The 17,176-nt window shown below is 47.3% G+C and overlaps 1 protein-coding gene across 1 annotated transcript in view; it reads right to left on the reverse strand.

The window, feature by feature from the left end:
* Positions 1-688: 688 nt before the first annotated feature.
* CLUAP1 (clusterin associated protein 1) overlaps positions 689-17,176 on the reverse strand; it is a 58,874-nt gene continuing 42,386 nt past the window's right edge. The window contains exons 9-12 of the mRNA XM_044305027.1: positions 5,993-6,065; positions 5,401-5,514; positions 3,604-3,653; positions 689-1,350 (exon numbers count right to left, since the gene is read on the reverse strand). Coding sequence (XP_044160962.1) covers positions 1,171-1,350; positions 3,604-3,653; positions 5,401-5,514; positions 5,993-6,065 — 417 coding nt within the window. The 3' untranslated portion in view covers positions 689-1,170. The remainder of the gene's footprint in view (positions 1,351-3,603; positions 3,654-5,400; positions 5,515-5,992; positions 6,066-17,176) is intronic.

A 17,176-nucleotide genomic window follows, 5' to 3' on the forward strand; every position in this document is an offset into this window, starting at 1 on the left:
ACCTGATGCTGTCAATCAAGGAGAAGGAGGGGCTGGCAGAGGAAGCAAGGGTGCACAGTGCTTGGGCCCGCCCTCAGTGCACTTAACTGCTCATTTACATAAGGATTACAAGTATTTTTTCTCCAGAATGAAGCAATGGATCGTTGGGTATTAAATTCATACATGACCCTACAGGGCCCTGTGCCTGGGGTAGCAATGGATAGGTCCATATTTTGTTCCCCAATTCTGGGACATCTTATCTTACAACTGTTGCTGTTCCTTTGTTATTCCTTAAAGGAGTTGTCCAAGTTATTTTTATTGATGACCTATCCATAGGATAGGTATTCAATATCAGATCGGTGGGGGTCTGACGCCTGGCCAATCAGCTGTTTGCCGTGCCAGCACTGCCTCCTCTTCATTGTTTACCGGCTCGCCGTCGCATCCGCAGCGATGATCAGGTGTAATTACACCTAAGGGTCCATTCACACATCTGTGTGTGTTTTGCGGATCCACAAAACACGGACAGCAGCAATGTGCGTTCCGCATTTTGCGGTTAGATCGCCGGCACTAATAGAATATGCCTATTCTTGTCTGCAATTGCGGACAAGAATAGGACATGTTCTATTTTTTTCGGGAACGGAATTGTGGACCCGGAAGTGCGGGTCCGCAATTCCATATCCGGGCAGCACATCGTGCTGCCCCATAGAAATGAACGGGTCCGCAATTCCATTCTGCGGAACGAAATTGCGGATGTGTGAATGGACCCTAAGCTGTCCTATTCACCGCTGCAGATGCAACGGCGAGCAGGTAAACATGTGAGCATGGAGTGCGGCCTCTCTCCTCAAAAAGCTGATCAGCGGGTGTGCCAGGTGTCGGACCCCGGCCGATCGGATATTGATGACCTATCCTGGGGATACGTTATAATTAAAAATAACTTTGACAACCCCTTTAAGGAAATGGATGAATAAACTGACCCCATAGGGTGTGTCCCAGCACAGCACTGACCGGATAGTGTCAATTTATCCATACCTTTCTAGGAGGATTAACAGAGGAACAGCACAATGCAGAGAACTAAGAAAAGATGCCCCAGAGTTAACATTTTTGGGCGAATACAAGGTTTTTACTGAAACAGACATGTAAGAAGAGCTGACTGAACCCCTTTAAGAACTGCTGTGATCAGCATGCACCATGTTAGAAGTCATTGTCACTCTCCACAAATGACTCATTTTGTCGCAATAGTCTGCTGGGCTTTCCCAAGTCTCTCTTGGGACCCCTTGCCCTCATGATTTCTTCCTCATCATCGTCGTCCTCATCATCGTCCTCCTCATCATCTTCATCATCCACATCCATCTCACTGTCCTCTAAGGCGTCCTGTGTGAAGAAGCGATGGTGAAATATTAGTACAAGCATCTCTCCCATGATGCAATGGTCTGAGCCTCATCTGACACCACAGTAAGGATGGGTCTATGGGTGCTCCTGCGGGTAAGGTGCATGTACCAACCTGCTGGTGGCTGCGGACAGCCTCAGTATTACTTATAATGGCAGGAGTGTCGCCCGCCTCCATGTAATGACTAGCAAGGAGATAAAAAGAAGACATGAGATATGAGGAGCGGAGAGAAGGAGAGCACACGACCAGTCACTGATGAGGGAAATGGAGAACTGGGATGGATGAAATAAGCAGTCTACCTGGTGACGTCTAACGTGGGTATCCAGACTATGCTCTCACCTGTATGGAAGCCTCCCCCTGACAACCCTTAAGTCTACAGTACTTGGATTGTAATGGGGTCACTACATCATGCATTAAAATCCAACTATTCCAGAAAATAAGAACAGTTAGTGGCTCACCAAACGTTCCAGATTACTGGATGTAAGAAACTGTGCAGGCGCCTGGACTTCCAATACTCTGGACTGCATTTGTGTGGTTGTCTCATTACGTCATCGTTAGGAAGCACCATTTTATTTTATTTTTTTGGTCAGACTGAATCCCAGTAGCGATGAACGAACTGGTGTTTTCAAGTTTGGCGTACAAGGTTCGGGTTATCTAAGAATTATGTTATGAAATCCGCTACCACGGACCATAGCTTATGGTCCGTGGTGGCGGAATCCATACCAGAATTCTTCGATAACCCGAACCTTGTAAGCCGAACTTAAAAAACTCAAGTTTGCTCAATACTAAGTCCCAGCACTCATGCCGGAAACAGTCCTGATCCCCGCAGGTCCCATTATAAACAATGGGGCCTGGCGATGCTCCGGCCCTTTCCAGCTATGAACTCTGGCAGGCTGTTCCTCTGCAAGATAGTGTTAATGCTACTGAGAAACTAGCCTTAGCAATGTGCGGGGCCCTTGCGGTCACACCTCCGGTCATTGGACATTGCTCATATTGAGACAACCCCTTTAAACTTCTACCGCTGTACGGACAAAGACGGTGCCATATAAATGCATAATAATGAAACCTATTTGCAGCGATTGTAGTTTCTTTGCTCAGCCACTAGGCTGCAGTATATATAGATGGCTCGATCTGGTATACGGTAGGAACCCTGCATTTCCCACCTTCAAATGTATCTGCACCCTGAAGACGCAGATACAGTTGAATACAACGGTGAAGCAGGGAACCGATCGCCCCCAGCTTCACCATTCCCTATGCTGAGCCACAGACGGCAGAGCACAAGAAGGAGCGGACGTGCTCTGCTAGGGATAGGCGAGTATTTAAACTAGAGGCATAAGTCTGTGATTAGGTGGGGGGCATATATATATATATATGTGTGTGTGTGGGGCCACTAAAGGGGGCATCACTGTGTGCGGTGCCATCTAAGGGGGCGTAACCATGTAAAGGGGACCACTAAAAGGGGGCATAACTATGAGGGTGGCCAGTGGCATAACTAGAAATGACTGGGTCCCACAGCAACTTCCTCATAACCCCTTTCTCCTGTGCAACCCTCACTCCCGATTGCTCTCTGAGACTAAGGCCCAGCAGCTGTCCGTTTCCCACATTGTCACTGTATATAATGTCATTGTATAATACTGTTTTAGTCCTCCTTCTGGATGGGCCCCTTCTAAGTTTGGGCCCCAAAGCAGCTGCTTCCCCTATAGCTACTCCCCTGTCGGTGGCATCACTGTGTAGGGGGGCCCTTAAGGGGCCTTGACTCTATGTGGGCGCACTTGAGAAGGCAGCACTGTGTAGGGGCCACCTACTGGGGCATCACACTGGGATCACTAAGAAGACAACACTCTGTCAGGGGGCATTGTACTTTATGAAGGGGGCACTTAGAGAACATCACTTTGCTTTGGAGGCACTTTAGGGGGCCTAATTCTGTGTGTGGGGCACTTGAGCGCCATTCCACTGTGAGGGTGGCTTTTAGTGGGCATCATTATTGTTAGGTGACACCAAGAGAGACCTTCTTACTGTTGGGTAGGCTTTAAGGGGATACTATTACTGTAGGGTCGTCAGAATGGGGATCAGGTGGGCTTAAAGGTGTGGCTTATTGCAAAAAAAATAATTGCTGCAGCACTAAATGCGACTGGTGTTGTCCCTCCTTCCGTTTTTTTTGCGTCTCGGACCTTCACCCGATGGCAGACTTTGAATTCTGAATAGATACGTTAAAGCTCCTCTGTCCAGTCACTTACCTCATCGCTGTCTCCTCCTTGCATGGTCCCCACAATGCGGGCGCCCCTCCCTGTAACAACACATTCATTATCTATGGGGCGAGATCGCATCTGCCTCTCGCTCTGAGTGAGCGCATACTTCCTATTATCATTAATTTCATTACAATGTGTAAATGAGACACTGCGGTAATGAAGGTTATGGGGCTCATTCACGCTTACACGCTGAACTGGTTTTATTCACACATCCAATTTTTATATGCAGATGTTCCTGTATTGATGCCATTTTTAAAGGGGTTTTCCATCAGTAGAATTCTGAGTGATTGACAGCTCTCTCTGTATACACAGCCATAGAGGGAAGGCTGTCAATCACTGATAGGACCGCCTCCCGGGACGTCACAGCCCAGAATGAGCAGGAACGTAAATGAATGAAAGCTCAGACATCATATTTAGTGACTAGTTCCCTTTAGATCTAGAACTGCACAGAGACTTTAAGGCTGTGTTCACATGTTGTGACCGCAAACTGCGTCCAGATGGAGACTGGCAGGTTTATAAATGCCCGCTGCTAAGCAAAAGCGCTTTTACCTGCAGACATTTAAAACTGGGCTGATCTCTGGGTCGGCGTGGGGTTTTTAGATGCACCGTGGGCTCACAATGGACACAAAGTTTGAACACTCCCTAAAAAGCGCAACCAATTGATATGACTAGATTAAGGCCCCGTGCACACGACCAGATTTTTTTTGCAGATCACACACGGACCCATTCATTTCTATGGGCCCACAAAAAATGCAGACAGAACATGGATGTCATGCGTGTGCTCTCCGCATCTGTGCTACACATTATAGAGCAGGCATGGCTAACCTGCGGCTCTCCAGCTGTTGTAAAACTACAACTCCCACCATGCCCTGCTGTAGGCTGATAGCTGTAGACTGTCCGGGCATGATGGGAGTTGTAGTTTTGCAACAGCTGGAGAGCCTCAGGTTGGCCATCCCTGTTATAGAGCATGTCCGATTCTTGTCTGTTTTGCGGACAAGAGTAGGCATTTTGAGAAGCGCAGAAATTGAGGGATGCACATGGCCGGTATCCGCATTTTGCGGACTGCAAAACAGATACAGCATGAGCCCAAAGGCTAGGGTTACACAGATAATTTTTGCAGCAGTGCCACTGACTGATTTTAACTATTGAGCTGTTGCTACAGTCCATGGAATACATTGGGTTGTATGCAATGTCACTAACTGCAGCGATCACTCAATAGATTCAATCAGTCTAATTCAATCTAAAAATAAAATAAAAAAAATGGCGGTGCTGCCCCAGTCCTTAGTAAGTGACAAGCAAACCTTACAAGACACAGTATTAATACCTGCCTAGATCTAGCCTTGCAAACACACCAGAAAGAAAGTTTAAAGTAATTGTCTCACTTCAGCAAATAGCATTTATCATGTTGAGAAAGTTACTACAAGGCACTTACTAATGTATTGTCTTTGTCCATATTGCCTCCTTTGCTGGCTGGATTCATTTTTCCATCACATTATACACTGCTCGTTTCCATGGTTACGACCACCCTGCAATCCAGCAGCAGTGGTCGTGCTTGCACAGTATAGGAAAAGGCACCTGTCTCTCTGGTGGCCGGGACCGTGGGAGTGCGTATAGGCACGCAGGCTCAGCATCTCCGGCCCCTTTATCTCCATGATAAGTGCCATTTGCTGAAGTGAGACAACCCCTTTAATGCTGCTAGAGAGCAGTTGTTGGGGCCGATAGATGTTCACAGCTGAAGAAGCAGAACTCTGTGGCAGGAATATCCTAGATACTAGAGACCAGTACCTTGTACGGGTATGCTGCGCCCCATCTGAAATTTACCGAGTCTCCTGTCCTCCTCCTCCATGTCATCAGAGCCTTCGTCATCCTGGATCTCACTATCCGAATCTTCATTGCTATCTAAAGAGCAAATAAAACAATTAATTCGCTACCAGGTAGCAGAGGTACTATGTGATGACAGGTGTGTGAGACGTACAGGTAGCGGAGGTAGTATGTGATGACAGGTGTGTGACGTACAGGTAGCGGAGGTAGTATGTGATGACAGGTGTGTGACGTACAGGTAGCAGAGGTAGTATGTGATGACAGGTGTGTGACATACAGGTAGCAGAGGTAGTATGTGATGACAGGTGTGTGACGTATAGGTAGAAGAGGTAGTATGTGATGACAGGTGTGTGACGTACAGGTAGCAAAGGTAGTATGTGATGACAGGTGTGTGACGTACAGGTAGAAGAGGTAGTATGTGATGACAGGTGTGTGACGTACAGGTAGCAGAGGTAGTATGTGATGACAGGTGTGTGACGTACAGGTAGCAGAGGTAGTATGTGATGACAGGTGTGTGACGTACAGGTAGCAGAGGTAGTATGTAATGACATCTTACTTGCTGACTTCTGCAGCCTGCTCTCCTCCTCCCTCAGCTTGCTCTGCATCAGCCTCAGTGTGTTTTCTGCCTCCTGTTGGGCATAGTTCACATGATATCAGGCACAGTCTTACATATTCTGGGGTTATGTAAAGCTCCGTATCCAGAGCTGAATTTTTAGTCTACAATGACATCACTGCACGCACTGTATTTGGTTTTAGCGGAGAATGACATCACTGCACGCACTGTATTTGGTTTTAGCGGAGAATGACATCACTACACGCACTGTATTTGGTTTTAGCATAGAATGACATCACTACACGCACTGTATTTGGTTTTAGCATACAGGGAGTGCAGAATTATTAGGCAAATGAGTATTTTGACCACATCATCCTCTTTATGCATGTTGTCTTACTCCAAGCTGTATAGGCTCGAAAGCCTACTACCAATTAAGCATATTAGGTGATGTGCATCTCTGTAATGAGAAGGGGTGTGGTCTAATGACATCAACACCCTATATCAGGTGTGCATAATTATTAGGCAACTTCCTTTCCTTTGGCAAAATGGGTCAAAAGAAGGACTTGACAGGCTCAGAAAAGTCAAAAATAGTGAGATATCTTGCAGAGGGATGCAGCACTCTTAAAATTGCAAAGCTTCTGAAGCGCGATCATCGAACAATCAAGCGTTTCATTCAAAATAGTCAACAGGGTCGCAAGAAGCGCGTGGAAAAACCAAGGCGCAAAATAACTGCCCATGAACTGAGAAAAGTCAAGCGTGCAGCTGCCAAGATGCCACTTGCCACCAGTTTGGCCATATTTCAGAGCTGCAACATCACTGGAGTGCCCAAAAGCACAAGGTGTGCAATACTCAGAGACATGGCCAAGGTAAGAAAGGCTGAAAGACGACCACCACTGAACAAGACACACAAGCTGAAACGTCAAGACTGGGCCAAAAAATATCTCAAGACTGACTTTTCAAAGGTTTTATGGACTGATGAAATGAGAGTGAGTCTTGATGGGCCAGATGGCTGGATTGGTAAAGGGCAGAGAGCTCCAGTCCGACTCAGACGCCAGCAAGGTGGAGGTTGAGTACTGGTTTGGGCTGGTATCATCAAAGATGAGCTTGTGGGGCCTTTTCGGGTTGAGGATGGAGTCAAGCTCAACTCCCAGTCCTACTGCCAGTTTCTGGAAGACACCTTCTTCAAGCAGTGGTACAGGAAGAAGTCTGCAAGGTAAGAAAAACATGATTTTCATGCAGGACAATGCTCCATCACACGCGTCCAAGTACTCCACAGCGTGGCTGGCAAGAAAGGGTATAAAAGAAGAAAATCTAATGACATGGCCTCCTTGTTCACCTGATCTGAACCCCATTGAGAACCTGTGGTCCATCATCAAATGTGAGATTTACAAGGAGGGAAAACAGTACACCTCTCTGAACAGTGTCTGGGAGGCTGTGGTTGCTGCTGCACGCAATGTTGATGGTGAACAGATCAAAACACTGACAGAATCCATGGATGGCAGGCTTTTGAGTGTCCTTGCAAAGAAAGGTGGCTATATTGGTCACTGATTTGTTTTTGTTTTGTTTTTGAATGTCAGAAATGTATATTTGTGAATGTTGAGATGTTATATTGGTTTCACTGGTAAAAATAAATAATTGAAATGGATATATATTTGTTTTTTGTTAAGTTGCCTAATAATTATGCACAGTAATAGTCACCTGCACACACAGATATCCCCCTAAAATAGCTAAAACTAAAAACAAAACTAAAAACTACTTCCAAAAATATTCAGCTTTGATATTAATGAGTTTTTTGGCTTCATTGAGAACATGGTTGTTGTTCAATAATAAAATTAATCCTCAAAAATACAACTTGCCTAATAATTCTGCACTCCCTGTAGAATGACATCACTGCACGCACTGTATTTGGTTTTAGCATAGAATTACATCACTGCACGCACTGTATTTGGTTTTAGCCTAGAATGACATCACTGCACACACTGTATTTGGTTTTAGCATAGAATGACATCACTGCACACACTGTATTTGGTTTTAGCATAGAATGACATCACTGCACACACTGTATTTGGTTTTAGCATAGAATGACATCACTGCACACACTGTATTTGGTTTTAGTCTACAATGACATCACTGCACACACTGTATTTGGTTTTAGTCTACAATGACATCACTGCACGCACTGTATTTGGTTTTAGTCTACAATGACATCACTACACACACTGTATTTGGGTTTAGTCTACAATGACATCACTACACACACTGTATTTGGGTTTAGTCTACAATGACATCACTACACACACTGTATTTGGTTTTAGTCTACAATGACATCACTGCACACACTGTATTTGGTTTTAGTCTACAATGACATCACTACACACACTGTATTTGGGTTTAGTCTACAATGACATCACTACACACACTGTATTTGGTTTTAGTCTACAATGACATCACTGCACACACTGTATTTGGTTTTAGTCTACAATGACATCACTGCACGCACTGTATTTGGTTTTAGCATAGAATGACATCACTGCACGCACTGTATTTGGTTTTAGTCTACAATGACATCACTGCACGCACTGTATTTGGTTTTAGCATAGAATGACATCACTGCACGCACTGTATTTGGTTTTAGCATAGAATGACATCACTGCACACACTGTGTTTGGTTTTAGTCTACAATGACATCACTGCACGCACTGTATTTGGTTTTAGTCTACAATGACATCACTGCACGCACTGTATTTGGTTTTAGCATAGAATGACATCACTACACGCACTGTATTTGGTTTTAGTCTACAATGACATCACTACACGCACTGTATTTGGTTTTAGTCTACAATGACATCACTGCACGCACTGTATTTGGTTTTAGTCTACAATGACATCACTGCACGCACTGTATTTGGTTTTAGTCTACAATGACATCACTGCACGCACTGTATTCAGGTTTCTGGAGCAGAATTACACAACATGGTTTCTAGAAATTTCTCGAAAGATAAAAGTGACAAAAGACCCTTTTTCCTGAATCCCATATTACTTCACATTTACTTAGAAAGCAGAGTAAACGTCTCCATTAAAGCCCCGCGGGCCGGCGACACTCCGCTGCAGACATACTAAAGCGGACAGGTCTCAGATGAGCAGATGTGCCGAGGGCGGGGGGAATGGTGTTCGGCAGCATGGCTGAGGATCGGATGAGACAGGTTTATTCATCTGGAGAAGATTCCCGGCACTTAAGATCTGCCCCAGACACATGAGCGAAGTAACCCATAGTTAGGCAGAGCTATTCCTGACTAATACAGCTGGTGACACGGTAAACGAAACATCCCACTGGCGGCAGGAGACGTGACCGACGTATAGCATATATGTAATTTGGTCGAATTACATATATGTTATTATATGGTCTGGAGCCATGTTCCTCATACAGAGCTCCAAATCTCCTGCATCATTTAGCATAAGCAGTTTCTTGATAAAAACGTCTCTGCCTGCAGCCACCACTAGGGGGTGCTTAGGAGCTATCTGCATATAGATTTCTGCATTGAGCTCAATACTAGGGCTCACACTGCGTTATTGCCCTGGACTACATACTAAACGTGTCCATAGGGCTCTGTTCACACTGGCATCTGCACTTCCTCTTTTCTCTGCCATCATAGGAACTGAAATGCAAAAACGGCAGCAACAGGACACCAACAGCACGCTACGGACCCTACTAATTGTGAGGTTTGGTTGAACCCCTGAAAATTCAATGTCCTTAGATAAATCCACAGGGGTTGTACAGGATCTGAAAAGCATTGCTGCTCTCTTCCGAAAACAGCGCCACACTTGTCGTCCACAGGTTGCATGCGGTACTGCGGCTCATCTCCATTCACTTCAGTGCATGTGGACACAACCCTGGACAGGCGTGCTGCTGTTTCTAGAAGAAAGCAGCCATGTTGTTCTAATCCCGAACACAATGGCGTCCTCTACCAAACTACTGGAAAAATGGAAAAGCAGGTCAAACGAAGTCTGGAGGCCTGATTTCAAGTAAGTGCATCGCCCTGGCGGAAGGAGAGCCAAAATGTGATGTGAACCGTGGCATCTGTCACCCCTACGCTATAACGGGCAGCTCATGACATATACATTACACGGGTGCCATTATAGTCTGTGGGTGACGATCCATCACAGCCTCCATATACAGTATATGTTGGGAGCTTTATATGGCGTATATGGTAAATGGAGGCCAAAAAACGCCTACCTCTATGCAGTAGGTTGTAGCTCTGTAGGCTGGAAGGTGGAAATGAGCCTCGTCCGTGCGCAGCACACAGCAGATTAGCGCAGCGGGCGAATGGTTACTGGCTGATCATTGCGATGTCTGATTAGGAAAAAAGCCCAGCGTGTAGAAATCATCTAGAGAGTCCTCCTGAAGGCACAGGGACATAAATGCCTCTTACTTCACATCAACAAGGTGGAAAACTGTACATTATAATCAGCGTTCATACTGAGGGTCCGGGAAATAATCAGCGCCTCCTGTCAGCTGCATATTGATCAGCCCCTCGCCGGCACCTAATCCTGGGGGAATTATAGCCGCACCGGAAGAGTCCTCTCTATAGGAAGCCTAGGACACCCTAGCAGGGGCCCACCAGTGCACAAGCTATACACGGCGTGTGTATATATATATATATATATATATATACACACACACACACATATATATCTTCTATAGCATTGTCTCATTTCTCAAAGGGTTAGGCCCACGACTAGCGGTGGTAGTGCACATGAGTGACCACTGCTTCATTCACCTCTATGGGTGTGGTGAAGACAGACGAGCGCCACATTCCCCAGTCCCATAGGCCCATGCGCACCAACGCTCCATTCATACACTGGACTCAGGTTCTCCTGGGAGGGTCCCAGCAGTCGGACCCCCGGCAATGATACATTTATCACCTGTTCTCTGGATAAATGATAAAATGTCGTTCGTGTGGCACAATCCCTTTAAAGGAACAAACAGATACTATGTCATGTTCAATGCAGTGCCGGGGGCAGAGCATGACCAAGGGGTCCTCTCTTTGGTGTCATGCTCCGCCCCCCAGGGTCCCTGAACTAACAAAGTATGTAGGTTTTACCTGCAGTGTTCCTTTTAAAAAATGTCAGCAATACAGAATGCCCAGTCCAGGTCATGTCCAGTGTCGGGGGCGGAGCATGACCAAGGGGTCTTCTCTTTGGTGTCATGCTCCACCCCCAGGCCTCTGTACTAACACAGTATATATTGTAGGTTTTACCTGCAACAATCTTCGTCAGAAAGACTGGAATTCTTGGAATAAAGGCAGCCGCTCTCTTCGTATGGACTCATAGTCCATGTTTCAGATTTGCGCTTGTCCTATTTTTTTTCGGACCAGATGAATAGAATTCCAGCAGATGTATTGATCTCTCCTGACACAATCACTGGTAGCGGTGGTTTCCTGGCAGAGCGATTACGGCTCGTGTGAAGTGGATGTTTGCTCCACTAAACTCTATCATCTCGGCAATGAAGGAAGCCTCTTCAGCAGATGGGAGCAGGAGGGGGGGGGGGGGGATTCTTAAGAGGGAAGACAGGGCTTCTAAAGATATATGGGATCAATACGAGCCTTCCGTATAACAGCAGCAATCTGCACTGTGCACTAGAGACCCGCCGACATCTGCTCCGCCAGCTCATTCCTTGGTAGCCATGGTAGCCAGGTAAGTGGTCATGGGATGTCCATGTACTGACTGATGTATACAGTACATCACAAACGCACAGTATATACAGTGTATATCTATATTGTACCGTGCAACAATTTTAGGTGTATGAGGCAGAGAAGGATCAAGTCAAGTGGCAGCTACTGAAAGTGTATGGGAAGCTTTAGGGGGCTCCACACGGGTGCAGGTTAACATGCAGAAGATCCGTTTTCGTACCAAAAACTGCAGCTATTTATGATTTTCTGCGTTTTGCCACAGATTTTTCTGCACAAAAGATCCGCAGAAAGACCGCATTTTTTGCTTTATAAGATGCACTTTTCCCCCCCCAAAAGTGGGGGAAAAATGGCCGTGCGTCTTATAAAGCGAATACTAGTCAGCGCTTCTATTATGGAAGTATGAATTAGGTGCCGGAAGCGGAGCGCCGCAAAGCTCTTGTGGTACTCACCCTCCCCGGTCTTCCTTCCTGGGGCCAGCGCTTCACTGTCCTGGCCGCATACAGTCTCAGGACGTAGTGTGCGCACTATGACCTGACGCTGCATGCAGTCAGGTGACGGAGCAGCGCAGGCCGGGAAGACAGGGGAGCGCGACTTCTGATGGGGTCTACCATTGTGGGCTGATCTGAGGTCTGATGGGGGTCTGACAACGTGGGCTGATCTGAGGTCTGATGGGGATCTGACATGGAGGGCTGATGTGATGTCCTGATATTTATGGGGGCCTGATCCGATGTCCTGATATTTATGGGGGTCTGATCCGATGTCCTGATATTTATGGGGGTCTGATCCGATGTCCTGATATTTATGGGGGTCTGATCCGATGTCCTGATATTTATGGGGGTCTGATCCGATGTCCTGATATTTATGGGGGTCTGATCCGATGTCCTGATATTTATGGGGGTCTGATCTGAGGATCTGATATGAGGTCTGATGAAAGAAATAAAATTCTTAATCTTCCTCCTCTTAAACCTGGGGTGCGTCATATCATCGGGTGAGTCTTATAAAGCGAAAAATACGGTAATTGAAATGCTGCACACTTCTAAATCTGCACGCAGGGGTGAATTGGCGATAGACCTTGCAGGGAAATTTTCCAGGGGACCGATGCCCGGGGGGCCGACCAAGCCCTCCTCTCTGCCCCTAGCCAGATACATTATGAGCTCTTGGCGGTATTTAACGCTGTAAGTCATGGTACACATTTACACCAATGACAAAGTCAGGGGCAGATGGAAGGTCCTTAAAAACGATTTTAGGGAACTAGGTGAGAAGCTCTAGTCCAGGACCTCCAAGGTAGTGTTTTTAGAAATACTACCAGTGCCACGAGCGTCACCAGAGAGACAACAGGATACAAAAAAAGAGAAAGGAGCTGATATCTGTGGCGCCGAGGCTGTTAGTACATCCAGGGATATACACAGTTGGCTAACTGTAGATATGGTCCAAGAGAAGTTAAATAGGGTAAATGTGAACAAGGCTCCGGGTCCAGATGGATTACACCCAAGAGTGCTTAAAGAGCTCAGTTCAGTCATTGCTGTGCCCCTGTTTATAATTTTTAAGGATTCTCTAGGTACTGGTACAGTGACCAGTGATTGGCGCAAGGCAAACGCGGTGCCCATATTCAAAAAGGGATCAAGGTCCTTCACAGGTAATTATAGACCAGTTTAACTTCTGTTGTGGGAAAAATGTACGAAGGAATCTTAAGGGACTATATACAGGAGTATGTGACTATAAATAATATTATAAGTGATAACCAGCATGGGTTTACCAAGGACTGAAGTTGTCAGACTAACCTGATTTGTTTTTATGAGGAGGTGAGTAGTAGCCTGGACAGAGGGTGGCTGTGGATGTAGTGAGGTCAGTAGTAGCCTGGACAGAGGGGCGGCTGTGGATGTAGTGAGGTCAGTAGTAGCCTGGACAGAGGGGCAGCTGTGGATGTAGTGAGGTCAGTAGTAGCCTGGACAGAGGGGCAGCTGTGGATGTAGTGAGGTCAGATAGTAGCCTGGACAGAGGGGCAGGCTGTGGATGTAGTGAGGTCAGTAGTAGCCTGGACAGAGGGGCGGCTGTGGATGTAGTGAGGTCAGTAGTAGCCTGGACAGAGGGGCGGCTGTGGATGTAGTGAGGTCAGTAGTAGCCTGGACAGAGGGGCGGCTGTGGATGTAGTGATGTCAGTAGTAGCCTGGACGAGGGGCGGCTGTGGATGTAGTAAGGCAGTCGTAGCCTGGACAGAGGGGCGGCTGTGGATGTAGTAAGGTCAGTAGTAGCCTGGACAGAGGGGCGGCTGTGGATGTAGTGAGGTCAGTAGTAGCCTGGACAGAGGGGCGGCTGTGGATGTAGTGAGGTCAGTAGTAGCCTGGACAGAGGGGCGGCTGTGGATGTAGTGAGGTCAGTAGTAGCCTGGACAGAGGGGCGGCTGTGGATGTAGTGAGGTGAGTAGTAGCCTGGACAGAGGGGCGGCTGTGGATGTAGTGAGGTCAGTAGTAGCCTGGACAGAGGGGCGGCTGTGGATGTAGTGAGGTCAGTAGTAGCCTGGACAGAGGGGCAGCTGTGGATGTAGTGAGGTGAATAGTAGCCTGGACAGAGGGGCGGCTGTGGATGTAGTGAGGTCAGTAGTAGCCTGGACAGAGGGGCGGCTGTGGATGTAGTGAGGTCAGTAGTAGCCTGGACAGAGGGGCGGCTGTGGATGTAGTAAGGTCAGTAGTAGCCTGGACAGAGGGGCGGCTGTGGATGTAGTGAGGTCAGTAGTAGCCTGGACAGAGGGGCGGCTGTGGATGTAGTGAGGTCAGTAGTAGCCTGGACAGAGGGGCAGCTGTGGATGTAGTGAGGTGAGTAGTAGCCTGGACAGAGGGGCGGCTGTGGATGTAGTGAGGTCAGTAGTAGCCTGGACAGAGGGGCGGCTGTGGATGTAGTAAGGTCAGTAGTAGCCTGGACAGAGGGGCGGCTGTGGATGTAGTAAGGTCAGTAGTAGCCTGGACAGAGGGGCGGCTGTGGATGTAGTGAGGTCAGTAGTAGCCTGGACAGAGGGGCGGCTGTGGATGTAGTGAGGTGAGTAGTAGCCTGGACAGAGGGGCGGCTGTGGATGTAGTGAGGTCAGTAGTAGCCTGGACAGAGGGGCGGCTGTGGATGTAGTGAGGTCAGTAGTAGCCTGGACAGAGGGGCAGCTGTGGATGTAGTGAGGTGAATAGTAGCCTGGACAGAGGGGCGGCTGTGGATGTAGTGAGGTCAGTAGTTGCCTGGACAGAGGGGCGGCTGTGGATGTAGGGAGGTCAGTAGTTGCCTGGACAGAGGGGCAGCTGTGGATGTAGTGAGTTCAGTAGTAGCCTGGACAGAGGGGCGGCTGTGGATGTAGTGAGGTCAGTAGTAGCCTGGACAGAGGGGCGGCTGTGGATGTAGTGAGGTCAGTAGTAGCCTGGACAGAGGGGCGGCTGTGGATGTAGTGAGGTCAGTAGTAGCCTGGACAGAGGGGCGGCTGTGGATGTAGTGTTTCTGGATTTTGCTAAGGCTTTTGATACTGCCCTCATAGACGCTTAATAGGTAAAGTAAGGTCTATAGGCTTGGAAAGTATAGTTTGTAATTGGATTGAAAACTGGCTGAAGGACCGTGTCCAGAGAGTTGTGGTCAATGATTCCTATTCAGAATGGTCCAGGTTATAAGTGCTGTACTCCAAGGTTCAGTGCTGGGCCCTCTATTTAATTTATTTATTAATGATATTGAGGATGGGATTAATAGCACCATTATCTATTTTTGCAGATGACACTAAGCTGTGTAGCACTGTACAGCCTATGGAAGATGTCCATAAACTACAATCTGACTTGAACACTCTGAGTGATTGGGCATCAACATGGCAAATGAGGTTCAATGTGGACAAATGTAAAGTTCTGCATCTTGGTAGTAATAATCTCCGTGCTTCATATGTCCTAGGGGATGTAACACTGGGGGAGTCACTTATAGAGAAGGATTTGGGTGTCCTTGTGGATGGTAGATTAAATTACAGCAGACAATGTCAATCAGCTGCTTCTAAGGCCACCAGGATATTGGCATGCATGAAACGAGGCATGGACTCGCGGGGCAGGGATGTAATACTACCACTTTACAAAGCGTTGGTGCGGCCTCATCTGGAATACGCAGTCCAGTTCTGGGCACCAGTCCATAGAAAAGACGCACTGCAGCTGGAAAAAGTACAGAGGAGAGCGACTAAACTGATAAGGCTACTTTCACACTAGCGTTCGATCGGATCCGTCTGCATTATATTGGCAAAAAAAAGCTAAGTGTGAAATTAGCCTGAGCGGATCCGTCCAGACTTTTACATTGAAAGTCAATGGGGGACGGATCCGTTTGAAGATTGAGCCATATTGTGGCATCTTCAAACGGATCCGTCCCCATTGACTTACATTGTAAGTCTGGACGGATCCGCACGCCTCCGCACGGCCAGGCGGACACCCGAACGCTGCAAGCAGCGTTCAGGTGTCCGCCTGCTGAGTGGAGCGGAGGCTGAACGCCGCCAGACTGATGCAGTCTGAGCGGATCCGCATCCATTCAGACTGCATCAGGGCTGGACGGAAGCGTTCGGGTCCGCTCGTGAGCCCCTTCAAACGGAGCTCACGAGCGGACAGCCGAACGCTAGTGTGAAACTAGCCTAAGGGGCCTGGAGGGTCTAAGTTATAAAGAAAGATTAAAATAATTGAATTTATTTAGTTTTGAGAAGAGACGTCAGGGGGGACATGATTAACCTGTACAGATATATAAATGGGCCATACAAAAAATACGGCGAAAAGCTGTTCCATGTCAAATGCCCTCAAAAGACAAGGGGGCACTGCCTCCGACCGGAGAGGAAAAAGTTCAGTCTCCAGAAGCGTCAAAGCTTCTTTACTGTAAGAACGGTGAATCTGTGGAATAGACGACCTCGGGACGTGGTCACAGCAGGAACAGTGGGCGGTTTTAAAAAGGGTTTAGATGAATTCTTAAAAATAAATGACATTACTGCTTATGAAAACGTGTAGAAATCTGAGTCTCACTTCCTTCTGGGATTTGCATCCCCACCTATCCCTTGGTTGAACTTGATGGACTTTTTTCAACCGTATCAACTATGTAAGTACCAGTATGTAAGAATCAGGTATGTACTCACGTAGCCCGACCAGCATCCGCACGAGCGCTGTGGCCCACATCTCACCTCTCACGTCCCCTACTGCATATCTTAGGGAGCATTCACACGACCGTGTTTTTCTTCCGTGTCCGTTCCGCAATTTTTGCGGACAATGCACGGACCCACTCATTTCTATGGGTCCGCAAAAATTGCGGAATGCCTTTCATTGTCATCCGTGTGCTGTCCGTTCCGTGTGTCCGCTCCTTTTATTTTAGAACATGTCCTATACTTGGCCGCAAATTGCGGTCCGTGGCCCCATAGAAAGTCATTGGGTCCGTAAAAAACGGATAGCACACGGAAATGCATCCGTATGTCAACCGTTTTTTGAAAACATTCTAGGAAACCCCATTTCAGTTTTTTGCGGAC

The sequence above is a fragment of the Bufo gargarizans genome, chromosome 8 (genome assembly GCF_014858855.1).
Source record: "Bufo gargarizans isolate SCDJY-AF-19 chromosome 8, ASM1485885v1, whole genome shotgun sequence".
NCBI lineage: Eukaryota > Metazoa > Chordata > Amphibia > Anura > Bufonidae > Bufo > Bufo gargarizans.